The 23,136-nt window shown below is 37.8% G+C and overlaps 1 protein-coding gene across 1 annotated transcript in view; it reads left to right on the forward strand.

Annotated features, from left to right (window-relative positions):
* The window catches only part of LOC140244762 (guanine nucleotide exchange factor DBS-like), a 151,025-nt gene extending 131,798 nt beyond the window's left edge, over positions 1 to 19,227 (forward strand). The window contains exons 19-28 of the mRNA XM_072324381.1: positions 284 to 353; positions 1,575 to 1,673; positions 2,359 to 2,451; positions 3,004 to 3,129; positions 3,994 to 4,197; positions 4,897 to 4,989; positions 6,765 to 6,840; positions 7,474 to 7,724; positions 9,542 to 9,767; positions 19,208 to 19,227. Of these exons, the coding sequence (XP_072180482.1) occupies positions 284 to 353; positions 1,575 to 1,673; positions 2,359 to 2,451; positions 3,004 to 3,129; positions 3,994 to 4,197; positions 4,897 to 4,989; positions 6,765 to 6,840; positions 7,474 to 7,724; positions 9,542 to 9,767; positions 19,208 to 19,227 (1,258 nt within the window). The remainder of the gene's footprint in view (positions 1 to 283; positions 354 to 1,574; positions 1,674 to 2,358; positions 2,452 to 3,003; positions 3,130 to 3,993; positions 4,198 to 4,896; positions 4,990 to 6,764; positions 6,841 to 7,473; positions 7,725 to 9,541; positions 9,768 to 19,207) is intronic.
* The last annotated feature ends 3,909 nt before the right edge of the window (positions 19,228 to 23,136 follow it).

Genomic DNA, 23,136 nt, shown 5'->3' on the forward strand with positions numbered 1-23,136 from the left:
TTGTTGAAGATTTATGTCAGTTCAATCAAGATATTTCATTGAATTGTCATCCTTTTAATCAAAGACATGGTATTAATGATGATATAATGAACATGCACTGCAATGTCTTTGAATGATGAAGATGATTTGTAACAGTACTGGAATTTGTTCTTGATTTGCAATAATGACAAATATTGATGATATTATGAAAATGAGTTAAGCTCACCTGGTAAAAGCTATGTAAGTATTTATTACATCACAATTTTTTGTCGATTATAATGCAATTTGTTTGCATTTTTCACAGCAAATTTCTTGTCGAGCTGGAAAATTACAGAAACACCCCAACTCTGGTTGGAAAGTGCTTTGTCGATATGGTGAGTACTTTTCTTTGTTAAATCTGTTGTATTTTGTAATTACCTCCGCCAAGGGAGGAGGTTATGTTTTTGTTACCGTTGGTTTGTTTGTTTGTTTGTTAGTTTGTCCGTGTGCAAAATAACTCAAAAAGTAGTCAACGGATTTGGATGAAACTTGCAGGAAAGGTTGAGAATGATATAAGTAACAGATGATTAGATTTTGGTAGTGATCTGAGAATTTTGGGGGAATTTATGAAGGATTTTTGATATTTTGGCAGGTAGGGTCAATGAACTTGTTCATTGACCTATTGAGCTCAGGCTGCGCATATTTGAGGTTTGCATGCGCGCACTGAAGTGTGTGCTCGAGTTTCTGCTAGGGCGAGGCGCGCCGTGCAGCTGAGGGTTTATGACGTAACAAAGGCTTCTATATTGGGAAATCGTGCGACTTTCAGCACACAATGCTATAAGTACATATGGGTAGAAATCACTGATATCTCTATGGAAGAACAAGATCAGTGGTGGAAATGAGCTGCATGTTTGGCGGAGGTCTGCGCTCTCAGAGTGCTTCTCTAGTTATGTAATGTATTACATATATTTTTGTTTGAATGAAGTAAATTGATATTTTTTTTATATTTTGCCACTGATTATGTACTTGCCAACTGTCCCTGTTTGATAGGGACAATCCCTATTTTTGGCAGTCTAGAATGCCATCTTTGGACTGTTTATTCAAATCTGTTCCTATTTTTTTTTTTTTCTGCATGTAATAATGCATAGGAAATTCAAGAGTGTCCCTGTTTCTTAACCCATTGAGGACAGTTTGATTTTGCCACAACACACATTTCCCATAGACACCTGCCCGAGTATACTCGCGACTTGTCCTCAACTTGTTGAAGATAATACCGGTACTCCAAATTGTCCCATTTTCTTAGTTTTTAAGGTTGACAAGTATGTGATCATGGCATGTTCAGCAGATTTTGCTCTTCTTGGTGTGAAAGTGAAACATGATGAGAAATATGTGCAGTACCCCTGGATTTTAGAACAAATTTGATTGAAATTGTTTCTGTGCACTTCTTGTTCATATATGTATGTAGATTACAGTGAAAATTATGGTAAAGAATTGATCTCCATAAAAGATGTCTTGTACTAGAATGAGACTAACTATCATTATAATTGTACTTATAATGGACAAATTTTGATGACTTATGTTTTTTCTTTCATTCACTTTCTGTTTCACCCTATCAGAAAGATGAATTGGACAGTCTGTACAGCATCTATTGCCAAAACAAGCCCAGATCAGAGCTTCTCAGGAGAGAATGTGGGCAGAACAACACTTTCTTTCAAGTAAGTCACTTCTCACATGAAATTTGTTAAAATTCTACCGTTGCTTTGAAATATCCTTAAAAAAAATAGTCTCTGTGATATTACCTTGTCAAAGTAGTTGTTACATGTAAAAACTGGATGTCAAAACATGTGCTGTTGATCAATCTAATTGTTTTAATAAACCTGTTTGTTCCCTTTGTGATGAGTATGCTTCCATTAATGGCAAGTTTATTTTTTTTTTCTCTCTCTCATCTCCATCTCTCTGTTGTCTATGACGTGACTCCACTTTCTCTGTCTCTCTCTGTGCATATCTATCTGTCTGTCTGTCTGTCTATCTACTTATCTATCTACCTATATATCAATCTATCTATCTATCTATTTATCTATCTATTTATCTATCTACCTATCTATCTATCTATCTATCTATCTATATATATATTTTCATATTTGTCAATCTATTAATCTCTCTCTGTATATATCTCCTCTATTATGTCTACATATCTTTTATCTTTCTTTCCCTTGCTCTGTCCGTCTGTTTACTTCTGAGTGGCTCCTTCTATTTCTCCTCTATCATGTCTCTCTCATTCCTATCTCTCTCTCTCTCTCTTTCTCTCTTTGTCTGTCTTTCTTTCTCTGTCTGTCTTTCTGTCTGTCTGTCTGTCTGTCTGTCTCTGTCTGTCTGTTGTGTCTCATTTCCTTTTCCCAGGAATGTCAGAAGCTGCTGGGTCACAAGTTGCCCCTCAGTGCATACCTCCTGAAACCAGTCCAAAGGATAACCAAGTATCAGCTTCTTCTAAAGGTATTCTTGAAAAGACAAACGCTGAAACAAACGAGGAAACAAACGAATGCTGAAACTTAGTAGAACAGTGCAAGTCATTGTATTCTTTGAAATTTTTCCTCGAGTCCTATTTTCAGTCATCATGATGTTTGTTACCATAAATGTTTTTAGAGATAAATTTTTATCAAATTTTTTACAATAATAATTTTCTATGTGTAAGATTATGTAAAAAAAAAAAAAAAGAAAGAAAAAAAATCAATTACTGGTACTCAAAGGAGAATAAAAGACAATGCAAGGAGTTCAGCTTTCTAGAAATAAATGTGTTCAAGTGCAAAATATATGTTTCTGAAGTGAGGTATATATTCTTGCATATATTTGTACTGTGGAATGAGTGTATTATTGTGTTGTTGTTTGCAGTTATTTTGAATGTACATGAATGCCTACTGCAACAATCAAAGGTGGCAAGATATTTACCATGTTCCTACAGTTGTATGTTTAGCTGAATCTGATATTTTGTGGAGCAGCTACAGCATTTCATCCACACTATCTTTCTGGTGTCTTGCCTGTGTACAGGAGATGTTGAGATACTCATCATTAGAAAAAGGAGCGGAAGACTTGCAAGCTGCACTGGACTGCATGCTAACAGTACTCAAATACGTCAATGACTCCATGCATCAAGTGGCTATCACAGGTTACGATGTAAGTAGAATTATTGAATTGATGGTCCTTGCATTGAGTTTTCTTTTATTGCAACTGATTGACACATTGCCCTTAACCCTTTAGCAATTACTGAAGATTCCATTCATAATGGGCTATTGTTCCCCAGAAGGTACAGCAATATTGCTCCCATTTTGACAACTTTCTGAATTATGAAAAATAGCTCACTGCATGTTTATTTTGGTCTAATATAAGTTATGTCTATTTGAAAGCGTATTTAGACTTTACCAAGAGACTGGCGTGTCACAGAAGTAATTCTGGCATACTTTTGTTGACCTTTAACCTCTTTCATATTACGTAATTATATATTCCATATGACATCAAGGAAAATGGTACAGCATAAAATGGTAAAAAGCAGACGGGCAGTTTCGGGGATTTTAGGGAGTAATAAGACAGGCAGTTTAGGGCGGTTTGGATGCTAATGTAGGTTTTCCCGTCTTATCCTCATTTTCTGTTCCTCTCAATGAATTTTTCTTCTGTCCATCTCTTCCTCCTGCCCCCCTCCATCCCCTCCTTCTCCCCTCCTCCCCCTCCTCCTCCTCCTCCTCCTCCTCCTTCTCCCCCTCCATCCCATCCTCCCCTCCTGCTTCCCTCTATCCCCTCCTACTCCTTTCCTCCCCTCCATCCCCTCCTCCCCTCCTCCTCCTCTCCTGCCCCCCTTTCTCCCCTTCTTACTCCCTTCTTACCCCCTCCTTCTCCCCTCCATCTCCCTCTTGTCCCCTTCCCGCTTCTCTCCTTACCACCTCCTCTCCTCCTTCCCCCTCCTTCCCTCCTCCTCCCCGTCCCGCCCCCTCCTTCCCCCTCTCCATCCCTCCCTTCCTCTCACATCCCTCCTCCTGTATCCAGGGTAAGCTGTCAGACCTTGGCAAGCTAATGATGCAGGGTCCCCTCCACATGTGGACGGAGCACAAGAGCCGACACAACCTGAAAGACATCCGGCAGAAGCGTATGCAGCGCCATGTCTTCCTCTACGAGAAGGCCGTTCTCTTCTGCAAGAGGAGAGGGGACATCCGTGACAAGACGTTCTACGCCTACAAAAACAGTATTGCAGTATGTGAAAAGTTTCAGTATTTTTTTTCTTTCCTCAGCACTGTACTTCAGTGATAGTCATTCAACACCAGGGCATGCACCTGGAATCACCACAATCTTTATATCATGTAATACGATTTTCTGTTTGTATTCTATGTCCGTTTGTATTGTATGTAGAATTGCCAAACAAATAATGATAATGATAATAATTAATTGTGTCACCCTTCATTATGACATTATATCTTGTCTTGTTATGTCCTTGGCATGATACAGCTGTTTTCCTCTGCCAAATCTACTTAGCTTTAGGATCTTTCTGTTTTGAGAGTTGAAAATCTTTTTCTTGCTTTATACCTAGAAATTGTGGTTGTCCACCCGTGGATCTCATAATTGATTCAAGATTTGTTTATAGTGATGAAGTACAGTGTGTCAAGGATGCTTTAGTTGGGTTTATGCATGAAACCAATTCTCAAACTCTGTCAAATGCTTGGGTTCTTTATTCTGATTTCTTTAATAAAACTCATCTTCCTGTACTACTTGCTTACAACATTAACCTGCTGAGGACTGGCTGATTTTGCTACAACACACATTTCTCGTAGACACTTGCCCGAGTATACTCAGGACTTGTCTTCATCAAGTTAAGATATTTCATTGTCAGTTTAGCAGGAAGATTAATGCCACTATTGTTTTTGTGTTTGTTGTTATTTGTTTTATTTCCATCAGACCACCACCTTGGGATTAACAGAGCATGTAAAGGGTGACAAGAAGAAGTTTGAGTTATGGCTTGGAGGCAGAGTGGAAGTGTACATCCTTCAGGTAAGTGATTGTCTGTAACTTGCATCAATTCAATTCAATTCAATAGGGTTTATTGTGCAAATATAAAATAACAATCCAGCAGCTCGAAGGCTGATACAGTTGCTTTACATCACTCTCGTAGATGAAATTAAAATAACACTGAGTCTGATAATAAAAGCCTACATGAGAATAAAATATGTGAAATTAATTCACATCAGACCTGAACATCAGTAATGGGATAGGTGAGAGTAATGCACAAGAGGAAATGAGATTTGTATGTGTAGGATTGAATAAGGCAAGATGGAGAAGAGCGGGCAAGGAAGTTAAAATGTAGAAGTGGGGAAATAAATTCATTGTCCAAAAGCATGAAAACTAAAAATAAAGGATATAATATGACACAACAATACAAGTAAGTTATCATACCATGTCCGTAAATCATTAAGAAAGAAGAAGATAGGAACAGGAAATAAATTCAAATAGTTTGAAAAGGGAGGAGACAGTATTGTGATATGAGATTGCATCATATTGTTTACCTGTATGTATATTGTTTGTTTGTTTATTGTTCTTATTATCTTCTGTGATACTGTTGTGATGTGATACATTATGTACTCTAGCTGTTCTATAGCGCCATGAGTATCTTTTTAGGTTGAATGAGCGCTTTATAAGAGTCTCTCTATTATTATCATTATTATATTTGAGAAGGTCTAAGAATAGAGCAATAGTGAAAATGATGGCAAGAGATTATTAAGCAGAGGAGGAAGGCATTAATGTATTAATGTCTTGTCTGTCTTGGACTGCTTAACAAAACAATGTCGGAATTTCTGAGCTTGGGTATTTGTTCCAAGTTCTTTGTGTCACAGCTGACAAGAAGGGATAGCCTAGTGGTAGTGCCACAGCCTGGAAAGCAGTAGGGGGACCTAGATGAGAGGTTTAAGTCCCGTGGTTCCTTTTTCCGACAAGTTTGTTAGATTACAGATCAGCAGTTGCGATCTGAGAAATTGCATTCGTAGAGGGAGACATATAGAAGAAAACTCACACCTCAGTGAGAATGATGTTGGTGATGAAACTGAACTGATGGGTAAAACAAAGAATGATGCCAGGGTTGAAGGAATCAGTAGAACAGCTGGCAAGGGTGAGTGAAGTGCAGTGGTATAGGCATGTGTTGAGGAAGGGTGATGATTGTGTTATGAGGAAAGTGTTTGAGGTTAAAGTGAGTGCGCTATGAAAGCAAGAACAACAGAAGATAATGTGGAAGAGAAAGGTGGAGGAAGAGCTTGGGAAAAGTGTGGCCTGAGGAGGGAGGCTGCCCCAAATTGGATAAGATGGCGAGAAGGTGTGACAAAGGCTGCTGTTAGAGTGAGGTATTCAAAAAATAAAAAAGTTAAAAATCCAGCTGCTTCCATCATTGGGGACAATCCTGGATCCAAACTGCATGATGACCAATATCCATGCAAATTTTGTATGTCATTGTCACAAGGTCACAAGTAAGAATCCTGGCAGCTAACGTGTTTACACAGGTTACCAAAACACAAGAATGAAAAGATTCATGTACTGAAACCAAGATAAGGTTATCTGATGTCAGGAGGTGGAAAAAAAATGTGTATATTGTGATAATTGCTTTACCTTGAAATTCTGTACGGAGGTATTGAATAGAATTTACACTTTGCATGCTTCACAACTCATGTAGGGGCTTGTGTTCATGTGGGTATCAAATTGATGTTTTTCTATGAACCAGAGCAGTACAGCAATAATTTTTGTGCTTTTTTGTTTATGTCCCTTGATGGATTTGTTTGTAGGCTCCGTCAGAAGGAGACAAGATTGCGTGGATCAAGGCAGTCAGACAAGCTTTATTAGCAATCAGAGAACAGACAGGTAAGAACTCACTTTTTTTTTAACCCATTGACTCTCGCTTACTGCACCTTGTCTGGTGAGCTCACCCTGGGATTCAAACTAGGAAACATGCTTCTGTAATTTACAACATTATTTGGGATGCCGTTTGTCAACCATTAGAAAAATATATGACCATTACCATGAGATCAGTGGAAAGCAACAATATAGTAAACTCCACACCTTTCTAAACCTGACTTTCATATACTGGAAGCGTCCCTATCTTCGCCCGATTTATTTTTCGCACTAAGGCCCTCAAAAATATATTTGCGGGTTCTTGAATTTGGGCTGTACGATTGTCGACCCATTCAATATGTGCAGAGAAAATTTTGAAGATGGTTTCGTGGGGTTTAAAATTTGCAATAGCCAAAAGTAGCGTGAATTGCGTGAAAATTAATGTACTGCAGAAATTGATGTGTTCACCATATATGCCTAACAATGGAGAAAACGATCATTTTCCAGTAATGCCCACATACTTGAATGTCCAATCTCTCAAAAATATCTTCACTATTTTTTATATGAATGCTACTCTTAATGTTCCCAAATGAATGCTAAATTTAGTTTGTTTTACACATTTCGGTCGTTATTACTTATTTTTTTTTTTCTTATCCCTTAAAGGGAGAAAAATTTCAGCCTCACAGAAACCTGTCATAGAAAACAGCCACTTGGAGGCGAATACCAATGCAGCCAACAACAATGGCCTACACCTGCCCTCCCCAACAAGTGATTCATCGTCTGCTGGTAGTGCCAACCCTTCGCTAACCAGTGATCCCTCTATGGAGAATGAGGAGGAATACTCGGAGGACTGGGCCAGCGGGGATTTCACAGACTCTGAGGATGAGCTTCTGGACAGAGACGTCATGTCGGAGGTACGAGAGCAGTCTGTGACTGGACCAGGTCCAGGACCTTGAATAAGAGCAGTCTGTGACTGGACTAAGTCCAGGACTTTGACTAAGAGCATTCTGTGGTCCAGGACCTTGAATATGAGCAGTCTGTGACTAGACTAAGTCCAGGACCTTGAATAAGAGCAGTCTGTGACTGGACTAGGTCCAGGACATTGAATAAGAGCAGTCTGTGACTGGACCAGGTCCAGAACCTTGAATAAGAGCGGTCTCTGAATAGACTAGGTTTAGGGCCTTAAATAAGAGCAGTCTGTGACTGGACTAAGTCCAGGACTTTGAATAAGAGCATTCTGTGGTCAAGGACCTTGAATATGAGCAGTCTGTGACTAGACTAAGTCCAGGACCTTGAATAAGAGCAGTCTGTGACTGGACTAAGTCCAGGACTTTGAATAAGAGCATTCTGTGGTCCAGGACCTTGAATATGAGCAGTCTGTGACTAGACTAAGTCCAGGACCTTGAATAAGAGCAGTCTGTGACTGGACTAGGTCCAGTACCTTGAATACGAGCAGTCTGTGAATAGACTAGGTCCAGGACCTTGAGTAAGGGCAGTCTATTACTGGACTAGGTCAAGCACCTTAAATAAGAGCAGTCTCTAGCTGGACTAGGCCCAGGACCAGATATAACAGCCGTCTCTTGCTAGACTCAGTTCAATTCCAACCGTGAATGAAAGTAGTCTCTAGCGGGAATAAGTCATGGACCAATTACCAGAGTAGTCTCTGGCTGGGCTATATTTTGTAGGTCCAGGACAAGATACAAGAGCAGCCTCTGCCTGGTCCAGGCCCAGGACCTGGAATGTGAGCAGCCTGTGGCTGGACTTTGATCCAGGACTGGATCCAAGAGCAGTATCCAGCTAGATTAGGTCCAGGGACTCTTACGAGAGCAGTCTCTGAACTACTTGTTTGCTCAAGACCAGATTTTAGCCCTTTCTTCAGAAGACGTCTGTCTTATATGCTACCTAGGCCTACTGTTTAACCAGTTGAGGAGGGGCTGATTTTGCTACAACACGCATTTCCCATAGACACTTGCCCACGCATACTCAGGACTCGTTCTCAGCAGATTTACCAATGATTTGATATGGTTGAGTAGAGTGCAGCCATGTCAGTCAGCATCTAGATGGGAAATACTTCCCCGCTGAGACCATAAGTGCCAGCTGACCTTTTAATATTTCACAAGACTTTAACTGAAAGTGCAATGAAATTAGATTAGTGTCAAATCGATGTCATGAATTATTAAGTAGCATACATTGTCTTTGTTCTTTTGATATTCTCACCAACATAATTGTAGGTACCTTGTAAATCCATGTCAACATATTGTTTTCTTTGACTCTGTGAAATGACATGTTGTGGCAGTCTTATAAAAATCTTCTAAATCAGAAAAAGTAGAGAATTGTGATGTTTAGGAGGCTGTTATACGTATTGGAGCTGGCCCAACATAAGCATGCAAACAATGTTTAAGTACACTACTCTATGAAATCCTCCCCATGGTCATTTCAAATGCAAAGTATGGAATAAAATTATTTGACAAGGATATTTTCATTAGAAATGAATAGATCAGATATTATTTCTGTAAATAATTACTCTCTTCTGAATTGTTTGAATGAAAAAATATGATAATCCTAATGTTTACCAACTTATTCTGAGATTAGGTCTTTGTTTAAAGTAATACAAACGTGCAACATTTTGAATTTGAGTTTGGGCTTATCACTGCTGATGTAGTTTGAAAGTCATTGATGTGTGACTCTCTCCCCCCCCCCATGTTTCCCCTCCCCTCCCCCACCCCTCCAGCCTGTGGACATGAACCAGTATGTGGTGTTAGCCGAGTATAACGTGGTGGAGCCCGGAGAGCTGGCCGTTCAGGAGGGCGAGGTCGTCGACGTCGAGAAGGTCGGTACGGCAGGCTGGTGGCTGGTGCGTAAGCACACCACCAGAGAACAGGGCTGGGTGCCTGCCAGCTACTTGGAGATGCTTGCCTCCAGAATATCTCGCTCTAACCACTCCCTTAGCAGTCAAGGTTTGCATGCTTTTCGTTTCGGTTTATCCTTTGATTTCGTGTTATGTTTTTGTTTTCATTCCATATTTTTGCTTTCATATTTTTGTTTGTCATGTTCTCCCGCAAAAAGTAGTCATCCTTGTTGGCAAACCTTCCCAATATCACAGTGAGGTAAATATGTAAAACTACTTCAAAATTCTATGTAAAAACAGTGAATAGTCATGAGTGTGATGATATAAAAATTTGCACATGTTTGGAGATGAGATGCTCTCTTCAAGAAGGTGAAGCCGAGTTGAATGTGAATCTTAGCAGAAACAAAATGCAAAGCTTGTTCCATTACACAAACAAAGAACATTCACAACTTACCTAATGCGACACCTTGGACTTAAATGGGTAACCCAGGTACAACAATGATTTCTCAGAACAAAGTAAAAGGCAAAATTGCAAATCTGATGAAGACCTGTTTGGAGTAATGTTCATGGTTGCTAAATTCGCCTCTTGCTAGTGTTTTATCTTAAAGTGTCAAAATCAGAAAAAGTTATCTTTCACGTTCATTTTAATGGCGTGTTCTTTGATATTTAGCAGTGCCTTATGGTCATGTACAGAAAATTACTAGCTGTTTGTATTTTTGTAGGCATTTCACTATGATTCATTTTAGAAACGATATCAAGGATATCTGAAATCCTTGTGTGACGTAGAATGGTAAACAAAGGACAATTATGTTATGCACACTGATGCCGAATAACATTCCAAAACTGATATACATGTAGCTTTATGTTTCCTGGGAAGGTTTGCTAACAGGATTGCTACTCTTTGCCTTTCATTTAAAGTCCACTATGTGACAGCAATTTTACAGAAGAGAAATGGGGGGGGGGGAATTCTTAATGTGAGAACTGGATGATGATTCTTATGGGGGTTTTTTTCTTTTGATGATTATCAAGGTATAGGGTAATTTTAACAATAATTGACATTTAACAGTTCCCATTTCTTCATGTATGAGAATTGTAAAACACAGAACATAAATTTTCATGATTTGATGAGCTCTATAAGATGAAATGTCTTCGCTTCATTGCCAGGCTATGATTACACTAAGAAAATTAATGGGGGGGGGGTGATTTCAGTTGATTTCATTATCGATGTACCTTTTCTGTTGTTGGAGGCACATTAGATAACTTATGCAGCTGCATAAAATGCAGCAGAAAAAAGATAAAACAAAACAAATTATATTGATAATCTGTCAATAAGCTAGAATACCCCAAATTATTAGGAATGTTAGTGGTCTAAAAATAGTCCGTAGTTGGAACCTTTGTTCAGAAAGTTATGACCAATTCCCATTCAATTTTTCAATTTAATCATTCAAACTATTCACACATGATACATTTTCTGTAAATTTTACCAGAACATAACACATGAATTGCCTGATTTGACTGTCACTGTGGACTTATTAAGATATGATTTTGTGCATTTAGTTTTGTTTACTTTCACATGTGAGCCTGCCTGTTGTTTTATCTTGCATTTTGATGAATTCGCTCTGTTGGCATGTACGCATAATTATATGATTTATAGTGCACACATCGTAAGTTCATGTTATTTGCACTCTCCCCTCACCATATTGCATCATGTTTCAGTATATTGCCTGGGTTGAACAACAAGTATTTTACACTCGGCATCATATCCTCTGTGGATTCATTCTCAATACTTCAACAGAAGTGTTTAAACAAGTATACACTGGCGTATCTGTGGTCAAAACTAATTAGAGGAATATTATGTCTACATTTCTATATCTATGTAAAAACCAAAAAGGTAATAACACACTTCACATATGTGAGCCTGTGCTCATGCATTATCAAATATGTGTCCAAACCACAATACATCAATCTGTGTGCATACCGAAAGAATGAAATAATAATAAAAACAAAACTTTGTATGCTAACATTACTCTTAAAACATAATCCCAGGTGATATTGGAAATATTCAGAAATGATATTCAAAGCAGATTGCCGCCAATACTTTAGAGAAAACAGAGCAATCAAGTAGACACACACTTGATTCTTTTGCTTTATGCTTTAATCCAATTATTAAGTCCTCAGCAAAAATATCTAAATCATGAGTTATCTATTATTTTTAGTTCTTCATCTCATCTTTGCTTTCTCATATATTATTTATTCTTATTTTGCATTTAATTTGAATACCTTGACTGCCAAGGGTTTCTGGGCATCCTTGTATGATGATGAAATGCCAGTTCAAATGTGAATGACAGAATCCAACTCTGTTCGTTCAGCCATCTATGTACTCATTTTCTTTTACTCTAGCAGTTTGTTTAGAGAAGAGAAAAATATATGCAATGTATACGTATGTATATATATGAATATAGCTTCAAGCAAGTGATTTATTGTGGATGATATTGTATATATTTACCAAAACCTGTTTCTTTTTTTGTTTGGACATTGTTTAGCCGTGTATATACCCATCAATCAGCTCAGTGTGTGGGACTATTATGAGGTGGTATAGAGATGGATTTTACATTCTTCTCTTTTATGTGGGGCAAAATGCAGCCATATGTGACCGCCTGACTTTTATGAAAGTTTATCTTACCTGGAAGAGTAATCTCTTTTCTACCTGCTGTTAAAATTTGATGGCTAAAAATAAGGCCAAAATTGAAAGATAAGCCTTTTTTTTTTTTTTGGGGGGGGGGGGGGGGGCTATAATTCTTTTTTGTTTCCGAATAGGCACTCCTTTCATTGTGATTTTCATTGATAATTCTGCACAGCGTGCCTGAGTGACCCTAATCTTTAAATCCTCCTTTTTTTTTCTTACCTTTTGTATGAAACTGCACCTCCCAAATATCTCTTATTTCAAATCTCTGTTTGAATGGGTTATTTTGGTCTAATTTGAACAAGATATATAGATTATTTTAAAGCTTAGAGATTACTCTTTAAATCTATGTAGAAAACAGAAAATTCATTTTGATCAACTTTTTGTGGATATTGAGTCAGGCGGTCCACATATGCATGCCTTAACCAAATGCAATATCCCTGATAGTACTGCCACTTTCCTGTTGATTCTCTGTCTGGGGACATAATATTGGTAGATTGGCAGAAGGGGCTATTTTCTGGATGAGGACCCCTAGTGGTTTCTTGGTTTCTTGGTTGTGGTCTTACAATTACCCATACCAGACATGAAGTAAACCCGATCTGTGCGGGAACCTGGTGGCCTGTGTATTAAGTCTATTGGGCATTTCAGAATTCAGTATGGAACGGGTTAATAGGACATGGAGGAATAGTTTCTGCAATCACTTAACTCAGACAAAGGGTTCACCTTTGAACTCTGATTTTGGACTCTCAACTCTTTTTGGGCCACATTTACAAGCCCAACTCAGTCGACAGTGTGAAAAGTTCACATACATGTATTCTGATCACATATGTACAAACCTCCAAACCGATCGATGAATTGCCAAATGCCACAGTACAATGAAAGCGTTTCTTGTGATTCTGTCCCTGTCACAGGAGTAGCTTGCATATTATGTGGTGACTGACTATCAAGCAGTGTTCCCTACTGGATTTGCGATAAATTCTAGGTTTCTGTCATCTTTTTTGTGTGCAAAAGTCATGCCTCTGCTATAATGTATACCTGCTGGTCATTTGAAAGAAAACAAAAATCTTAGCTTTGTCGTACTATTTGCATCAAAGCAAAGTGTGGCATTTTCCCTACTACTCTGCTCACTACATGTCCAGGGTAAGAAAAATCTATAAAAGTTGCATAGATTTGAAAAACGGAGTGTTTTCCCCAAGACATGACTTTGTTGGCATCTCAGAATAATGTGGCACACATGGGGTTTCCACCATGGCACATAAAGAGTTAAAAGTTTACATATCTCTCTCTCTCTCTCTCTCTCTCTTTCTTTCTCTCTCTCTCTCTCTCTCTGCATTCTGGTAACTTCAAATCTCAATAGAGGCATGGGGACCTACTCCAAATGGGAAAAATGTTTATTTGAAAAAAAAAAAAAAATTGTATTTTCTTCCCCAATACGCTGTTGAATAAAAATGGTATTTTTTGCATCATAAATGTTAGAGGTGTTGGCTCATAGTGGAAAAATAACCACTAGGATGTATAAATCAAATTCTACAGTTCTGCACATATGTTTGGTTTTACTTTGGTAGGAGAGTGTATTGTATTACCGAATGCTTCTTTTTCTTCTTCTTTTTTTTCACCCTGAATCCCGTACTCAGAGGATGAAATTTCAAGCAAAAATAACAATAGTTTTTCACAAAGTCCTGAAAATTACGAATTTTGAAAATGTTCACTCAGATTTTTGGAAAATATATTTCAAGTTAACCCTTCTACAAAAAGTTGTCCTTTGGCGCGGTGCAAAATCTCATTTTGGACACGATTTTCGTAATGAAATAATCAACATCTTTCACATCTTATTCATGGACGAGAATCACTATTCATAGTCCCATGATTCATTGCACACATTTGTACCGATTGGGTGGCAAAGAGAAAGACAAGCAAATGAGGCTCAACTTTCGTATGGTACGGTAAAAGGTCTAACTTTAAACAATGTACACAATAAAATTTGTGATAAACTGACATCTTCTTCTATATCTTAGGTGAAATGTGAATTTCTTAGCATTTCTACACTTTTGTGTCACATTTTGGCGATTTCAGCCCATACAATGCTCTGTAAGGCAAATGAATGTCGTTATTATGCAGAGATGTACACGTCCGGAATTGCCAGGTTGTCTGGTAATACTATGTCTGTATACACTAGCAGTAAGCGATGCAAAGAGGTTGTTTGCGTAAGTTACAGCTGATATTCTTCGAGACAGTGCCCTCAAATTCACTGTATATTAGGAGGAGCATTGAAACAAAGTGGGAAAAAACTGGATGTAACAAGAGCACAAGTCTGAGAACACATCAGTGCTAACACTCGTTCATGCATGAGGTTAACTGTAGCATGCTTCCTGTATATAGTGCATGTTGTCTTTTACCCTCACAACCAAATATTAATAATTGCAGTAATTGTGAACGGTGGATTTTTCTGTAATATAAAGACAGCTATCCATATAGCTCAGGTTGAAAATCTATGATTTGATAATGCAGCTTCATGTCAGATAGACGTGATGTAATTATTATCATACATGTAGATACAGTTGTATGTATGGAAGTATGCACATCATGTACTACAGTATAATAACAATTAACCCCCTCCTGTAGGTTACTTAATAGCATGATTGGGAATATTTGTCCATTTTACTTAATTTTCTGACCACTTATCCTTATCTGTCCTTTAGGGCTACGATAAACATAATATTTCCCATTAGAAGGCAAGTCTGGAAAGGTGTTTATATCAAGATGTACTGATCTACAATGTAGAATTAACCCTATTCTAACTGGGGGGGGGGTCAAATTGACCCCCCCCCCCCTCGACGTTTCGTGCCACGATTCCGCGTCGTTTCATGACTTTTTTCATTTGAGTCACCCGCATATTTTGAGACCAAATTTGCGACGTCCGGGTACACCGTTCTGAAGTTATGCAATGTTTTGCATATGCATGTCAACCTGAAAACTGCTCAAATTCATGATTTCATGTGCAAATCCAATGCAAACTGTGGTTTTTTGTTTAATTGATATAAATTAGATTATTTCAACTTTTAACCATTGAAATGAATCAATTCTAATGTAGATAAGCTTGAAAAAGTGCCTCCAACAAATTTTGGCAAAAAAACAATAGAAAACAAAAGATCAAAAAAACAATAAAATACATAAGAAATTAACAAAACAATAAAAAACAAAAGAAAATGATTTTGATTGCACTATTTTTTTACAAGAAAATTGTTTGATGTGTCTTGAGGAACTCTGACACAAAAATTTAATAATGATTCAGTCTTTTTGATGGAGTTATAGGTGAAAATATGATTTCATGCGTTAATTTGCATAATTAATTTATCAAAAAATATGAAATCAAAACTTTTGTAATCTTGTAGTTGACATCCGGCTCTATGTTCAGGCAAAATTTTGCGGCGATCGCGCGATCGGCGGCCGAGATCTGAAGGGGGGGTCAAATTGACCCCCCCCCCCAGTAAAAACATGGTCTCAAATAGCCCAGTTAGAATAGGGTTAAAGTTCCCTGTTAAGGAACTAATCATTTAATTTTCTTGATGGCACAATGTATATTTTTGTCTGTTATACATTGTTATAGTTTGCTGAAATGCTTTTTTTATGCCACCGCCACGAAGTGGTGCCGGAGGCATTATGTTTTTGGGTTGTCCGTCCGTCCGTCCTTCCGTCCGTCCGTAATGAATTTTGTGGACAGGGTAACTACCAAAACCTTTTGAGGTATCCTAATGAAACTTGGCATGTATGTGTATTAGGGGGTGAAGTTGTGCCTATCAACTTTTGGGTGCACATGCTCAAGGTCAAAAGGTCAAGGTCAAATGCTTAAAATTTTACTATTTCCCCCATATCTATGCCATGCCTGAAGATATTTTCTTGAAACTTAGTGTATACATGTATTACTCAATCAAGATTCTCTAGTGAAAGGTTGGGATCATGCGGTCAAAGGTCAAAGGTCAAAAGGTCAAGTAAAAGATGTGAAATTTAACTTTTTTCTCCGTATCTTGGAAATAGTTCAAGGTATCTTCATGGAACATAGTATATATGCATGTACTGACCGGCAGTGATTAGCTAGGGAATTTGGGGTTCATGGGATCAAAGGTCAGGGGTCAAAGGTCAAGGGCAACACTTCAAAATTTTACTATTTCCCTCATATTTGTGCAGTGCCAGCAGGATTTTTTTTTTTTAACTTGGTGTATGCATTTTTAACCTGATAGTGATTCTCTAGAAAGTTTTGTTTTTGTTTTTGTTTTTTGTTTTTTGCCAAAAAGGTCAAAAGGTCAAAGATCAAGTGAAAGTGCTGAACTTACTTCTTCCTCCATATCTCGGAAGTGGCTCAAGTTATCATGAAACTTAGTACATATTTATGCATGTTCTGCCTGACAGTAATTCTCTTATGAGGTTTAGGGTCAATGGCCGGATGAAAATGGTAACAATTTACTATTCAATACAGAAATTGCATTTTTTCTCCATACCTTGAAACTTACTCAAGGCATAAACTTATGAAAGGGTCAAAGTCAAGTTAAAGTCCTTCAATCCCCAAATACGTGCTCTCCTATTCGTCCAATTAAACCTATGTCAAGGAAGGTGAACATTCAACACTTTTGTGACAAACATGTCATTTTGATATTCTGCCAGTTTTGTGAAAATGTAATCACACATTATCCACATGTACTATAGACCTATTAGGAGAATCATGCATTATGGCGGAGGCATACCAGTCACCATAGCAACATTTCTAGTTTCCAAACTATTTTCACCAGAATATCAGTCAACTTTGGGCCTGAAAGCAATTAGTAGCCCACATAAGACAAGCAAGATGTATGCATTCATTTGTTTAACATTTTTTTAGCCAAGGTCTGGTCGCCCACTACTGAGGTATAAAGAGTAAAACTTATTTTATACGAATCTTCTACTATATGTGTAGTACAGATGGGGGACTACTAACATTATATGCCACAGTGCACCCATGCACGACTTCATAATTTTGAAGTCTCTTGATTTTCACTTATTTATATCAAGGAATTCAATGATCAGGTTGCATGTCACATGTCTTCCAGTTTTCTTAGAACAGAAAGCATGAAGATAACAAAGGAAAATGAGTCCGAATCTTGTCCTCCTTTCATGCATTCTACTCTCCCTAACACACATTAACTCTCCATCTCATTTCCATGCTATTAACTCCCCCGACATGCCTCATAAAATGATGATGTCACCAAACCCCCTACCACTCACTACCCATCATGCACTGGGGTCGTCCTGCAGACTTCTTCTATATCTGACGAGGCTAGCTGATTGCTGGTCAGCTCGGAGTAGAGTGGGGGATTTAGGAAGGTAAGGAGATTGTTGCACACTTTGGAAGTCTTGACGTGTCTATGGATGCAGTGCAAGGTAGACAGTGGAGCGCCCTCAATGTACGGGATTCCCCTAATCCATGTTAGGGATTTTCCCTTTTGCTGTGGATGAGGCAAGAGGTGTTTCAAGAGTGTGCAAGAGAGTGCTGCACAAATGCACATCATAGATTGTGTTCGAGTGTGAAGAAGGTCACTAATGCTATAAAGAAAAGTCATAATCACAAAATTCTCAAGGTTTGCAATCCTTTCCATGAGTGAAAGAGAAGAATATAACAAGGATGTGTTCATATCAGACAAAAATGTTCTCGAAAATGATAGATTATTTTGCAATGACCAAGACAAGTGAGAAGTGTCATATGAGTGACATTGCAATCACGCAACCAAGCAGTAAATTAGTGATGCTATAGATGTACGGTGTTAAATCTTGCGTTGACCTCTTATACAAGCTACATCATGTTTGTAATTTTACTCAAGCTGTAAATTCAACATTGTTTTGTTTATTTTGCTGCAAAAAAAAAGGGGGGGGGGGGGACAAGCCATCTTTTACAGAATGCAAATTGAGGACAGGCTGATTTTGCTACATACGCATTTCCAACAGACACTTGCCCGAGTATACTTGGGACTTGTCCTCAACGGGTCAACAACCACAATTTTATTCTGGATTAAGATTGACCTCACTTCATTCTAGAAGTCACACTAATATTGTCACTATGAATGCATTTGTCTTCCTTTAACAGACTGATTGATTACTAACCTCACACCGTCATGCCTGACCAACATTTTCCTACCATCTACTCGTTTCTCATTGCACTTCTGCAACATGCAAGAAATCTTAATCAGCATTTAAATTCTTCTTTTGTCAGATCATAGAACAAGTGTACCATTGATCCAAATCCATGGGGAAAAAAAAACAATTAGAAGTAATATTTTGTATTATTTTTGTGTGTGTGTCATCAGGGTGCAAATGTATTTGTTAATGCACAAGCAAAGTATCTGGTATTCTGTGTTGTCAAGAAATAAGTTTTGTGTGCAGTCCTTCTGTCCATCTTTTTTGTAAGTTTTGTGTGCAATGTCCATCTTTTTTTTATGCACTTAAAAAATAGTGATACAAAAGTTGCGTCTAATATACCAGAGTTGTTACTACTTTGTTGATAGTCTGACCTTGTCTAACTGTGTGTGTTTAACTACTAGATCATAATTGTAGAAAGGCATGGTAAACATCTTTAATAGTCAGTCAAAAAGCTTCCTTAGGTATTCAGGAAAATATTGCAATATGCAATATTTTGAAAACTTTAATACACAATATTTTCCAAGTTCTGCACACAGAACATTTTATATCGGGTGAAGCTTGAATGCCTGATACGTTATACTCTTTTCCAGAAGTGTGTGGTTGCTTCTCAATTCTTCGTGCCAGTCATGAGCTCTATTTTTAATTTCTCATGGATGTCTAATGCCTTCCCTCATTCCTCTCTCTCTCCAATCCAATCATAGAAAGTCCGGATGAACGGTAAATACAGACTGCACAATGGAAAGAGATGAAAACCATGAAAATTTCTACAGCATTCGGCTTTCACTGAGAGAGTAGAGTAGCAGGTCCATATCCTGTGGAACTCATCACGAGAAACCCGCCGCAAGGTTGTAGCTAGCAAGAGTTGGTTGTGAGCAACTCCCGCACGGAGGACCGTGACGCCTCACCTAAAAGAAGATTCGTTTATGCTTGTGATTCTCCAAAATACGTATCATCTCAGCCGAGGTTATTGCGAGGAAAGTACAGTGAAGGAAACGTCCTCATCCTCTTCAGACTTTTCCCCTCCGGACTAACTTGAATATTATGTGTAACCTCCGAGTCTGCAATGTGTACAATATGCTATATGGTGGCATCCTCACAATGAATGCCGCCCTCAAGGGTGGGTGAATGATGACATTCCTATAACAGCTTTATCCAAGGAGGCGTTTGTTTCCAGTTGATGTATTGGCCCAATGAGCCAGTCTATAGATAAGGAGTTCTGTAAACACATCCAATAGATGTATTTACCTGTGACAGTTTCGACGATGGGCTGTCATCTCTCTCAAACAATGGCTAATCGGCAACTGGTGATTTGGCGCCGAGTAGCAATCACCCATTATTTCGCAATGAGCCAAAGTCATCCGGTATGAAAGAAGAATTTTTGTGCATTTGTGTGTTTGTGTGTGTGTGGTTTGAATTGACTTGTGAGCCTTGTTTTGCTTGGAAGTCAGTGTCTTCAATGTAACTTGGTCCCCAATCTGAAGGAATCATTTGCTGAAGAAATCTAAATACAAAACAGGCACAGCGACATGGTTAAGTTACATGGTAACTGTTTGACACTCCACATGGTAACATTCCTGTTTATATATTCTCTCACAGTGATCCCTTTCGTACCAATCTTAATGTAGATCACACGCATGCAAACATTTGCTATAAAAAGTGTAGCTTCTTGTTTACCATGAATATTATAAATAGACCAACATAAATAGATCAATATCCTCAATGGGTTTAAGGGCACACAGGGCATTAGATTATAATGCACATAGCTCTAGCTTCTGTGTCCTTCAGATGTTCTAAGTAAAGCGACTGCAGTCAACCTTGTTTTGGTAGGCATTTCAACGGTATGTCAGCAATGCATATAATCAGCTTAGCTGTAGTATTTATAAAAACTCAACTTCTGTTGGCACGCTGCAAAATTCAGAATGTTTGTGTTCGTTTACTAAACATGCAATTGTCAACTCATGCTAATGTGAATATTTTCATAGAAGTTGATGTATGTTTGTCGTCAGCAATGGATTAGACATGGATTGTTTGTCACCGCGGCGCCAAGTGATGTTTGAAATCATGACAGGCAGCAGCGCTCATGATTGGGAAATTCTCTGAGAGTTGGTAGAACACCAAATTTGAATGATATGAATTGCTGAGGTTTTGTTTCGCATTTACATTTAAAAGAGAGGTGGGGGTTGGGGGGGAGGGGTTGAGATATCTGCTTAAAATGACAATTTGTAACTGAATTCACTTGTGCTATACTAAATTAGACCAGTAATACTGATTCTTTTTGTTTAATCTAAGAGGAACATATTTTTATTGATGTCTCTACTAAAAAAAATGTACATTCATTTTTACTTTGATAAAACAGATGACTTTTGTTTGAAATGTTTTTATAGATTCCAGCCAAATGATTATGTACTTATAGGGAAGGAGGTAGGAGATAGTTGCTGATAAATTAAAGTCATTGGTGATAGGTGCTCAGTATGGACATTTTGCTTGAATTAAAAAAAAAAAAGCAATAGCCCTTCTGTATTGAACTGATTTAAACATTTAGTACTTCATTATGTCACATTAGGTTCTGCTATTCTCTCTCTCTCTCTCTCTCTCTCTCTCTCTGGTAGCCTTGCTACAAGTCTGCTATTTTTATTTCCAGTGCCACCCTGTCCAATGGTATATAAACGTAAATGCATCAACACACATACGAAGTGCTTGGGTCCAAAGTATGTTGGAAGTTGTTTGAGCATGTATACCTACTGATCATGTGCTTGCTTCATATGTACACCTCAATAAAAAAAAACAAAAACAACAACACAAGAAGAAGAACAGTGTGGTCTGTCAGCATTGCAAAGTTTTGACCCCTTACAAGTTGATCTTATACTGCCTATTAACCTGGTGAAGACAGACTGATTTTCCTGTAACCTGCATTTCCCATTCACCCCAGCCTGACAGTACACAGGACTAGTCTGCAGCAGGTTAAGATGGAAATTATTGATAAGAAAAGCTTGCCTGAGAGGGTGCATTTTTTAAATTTTTTTTAACGTAGGCAGATAGTTATCACTGAGTTATATTATTACTTGTTTGTAGGAACTCTTCTTTATTTTCATTGTACTGGCTTAGATCTTTTAGAGCTGGTTTTTTGATTATGGATTTTCCTTGATATTTAATTTTGATGAGCTGAAATAATTTTGATATGTACCACACTGTATTTTTTTTTTTCTTTAGTTCTGTAATACTTAATGGTGGAGCATATGAACTTATTTAGCACTGTTTCGTTCTCTATCTTCATAGAGTGCAAGAAATTATTGTTTTTTACCTTACAGATAAATTACTGTGATGAAACTGGCAATTGTGTTGTATAATTTGCTCTTATCATCTGGTAATCATGTTTTATAATTTGCTCTTGTAGGAAATGTTCTACTTCAGTGATGTTGTGTGGTGTTAAATTTGAAGGTTACAATCCGTAGGTAGTACAATCACCTCTTTGCTTGCCAATTGTGCTTAGAAATCAGTGTTTAGAGTCGAAGTGATGTCATTGGCTGGTGGGGGGGGGGGTGTTACTCAAAACTTATCTGATTTCGAGGCAAGTAGTCAAATGTCAGAGGATATGTGAGTACAGATATTAGACTTGATTCACTGAGTGAAGTGAATATTGCATTTCAGTTTCCATCCTCAATTCATTCTTTCTCCCCCAAATACTGTCATTGAAATATATTTGAAGAGAAACTTTATTGTAGGAAGGGAAGAATAGTGAACACTTTGCAAAGTATTGTTTCTTCTTCCTTCTTTAATCAAATGACAGAATATGATGAAAAAGGGAGTCTTTTATGTGAGCTTGGCCTTTTCTGTACCGGGGACATCGGACATTATGCACAACTATTGGGTTTTTTTGTTATCATTCGGCACTCGAAGCACATATAGGGTTAAATGTAGATGTAAACCCTCTTACATCATTACTGCACATGAGTGCATTACCCATTTTGTATTTTCCTGCACAAATTTGAGTTTAGGCTACATTGTAGTTGATTGTGGGAATATGAGCTCATGATTTATGCCGTAGAAATGTTTGAAATATATCACAAAACAAGGTCAGGTGGTAATCTGTTACTACTCTTCTATTTATTTGGGCTACATAGCGGTCTAGTCTTTTGTTACCTGCGATACATGACTGTATTTAGTTATTGCCACTCTACATGTGTGTGTGTGTGTGTGTGTTGAATAGGGGGACGTGCATTATAAAATAGTTGTTAAATCATTGTATATGAAGGCAGATGTGCTTACATTACAGAAGATATTTGAAAAAAAAACTGTCAGAAATGCTCTATATTTTATCATTGTTGACCATATATGCATTTGTATCTTTTGAGTTCATGCTCTTACATTTTGTAGCATATAGGATGTGTTCTTTAATGTTCCTGTGGGGCATGAATGCATTTCTCAGTTATCTTAGGCACCAATGATTCTGCTATCTCTGTATGGAATGCTAGCTGTCAGTTTCTCTATTTGATCATGGTTTCATTGAATCTATGGAATGATTAAACATTTTTATTTTGTATCTCATGTAGAAAAAATTTGAAGATTTTGACAGAAATTACAACATTTTAGAATTTTAGTGGGATACATTACCATCCGTGGATAAGCAGAA

Source organism: Diadema setosum, chromosome 21 (assembly GCF_964275005.1).
Source record: "Diadema setosum chromosome 21, eeDiaSeto1, whole genome shotgun sequence".
Lineage (NCBI taxonomy): Eukaryota > Metazoa > Echinodermata > Echinoidea > Diadematoida > Diadematidae > Diadema > Diadema setosum.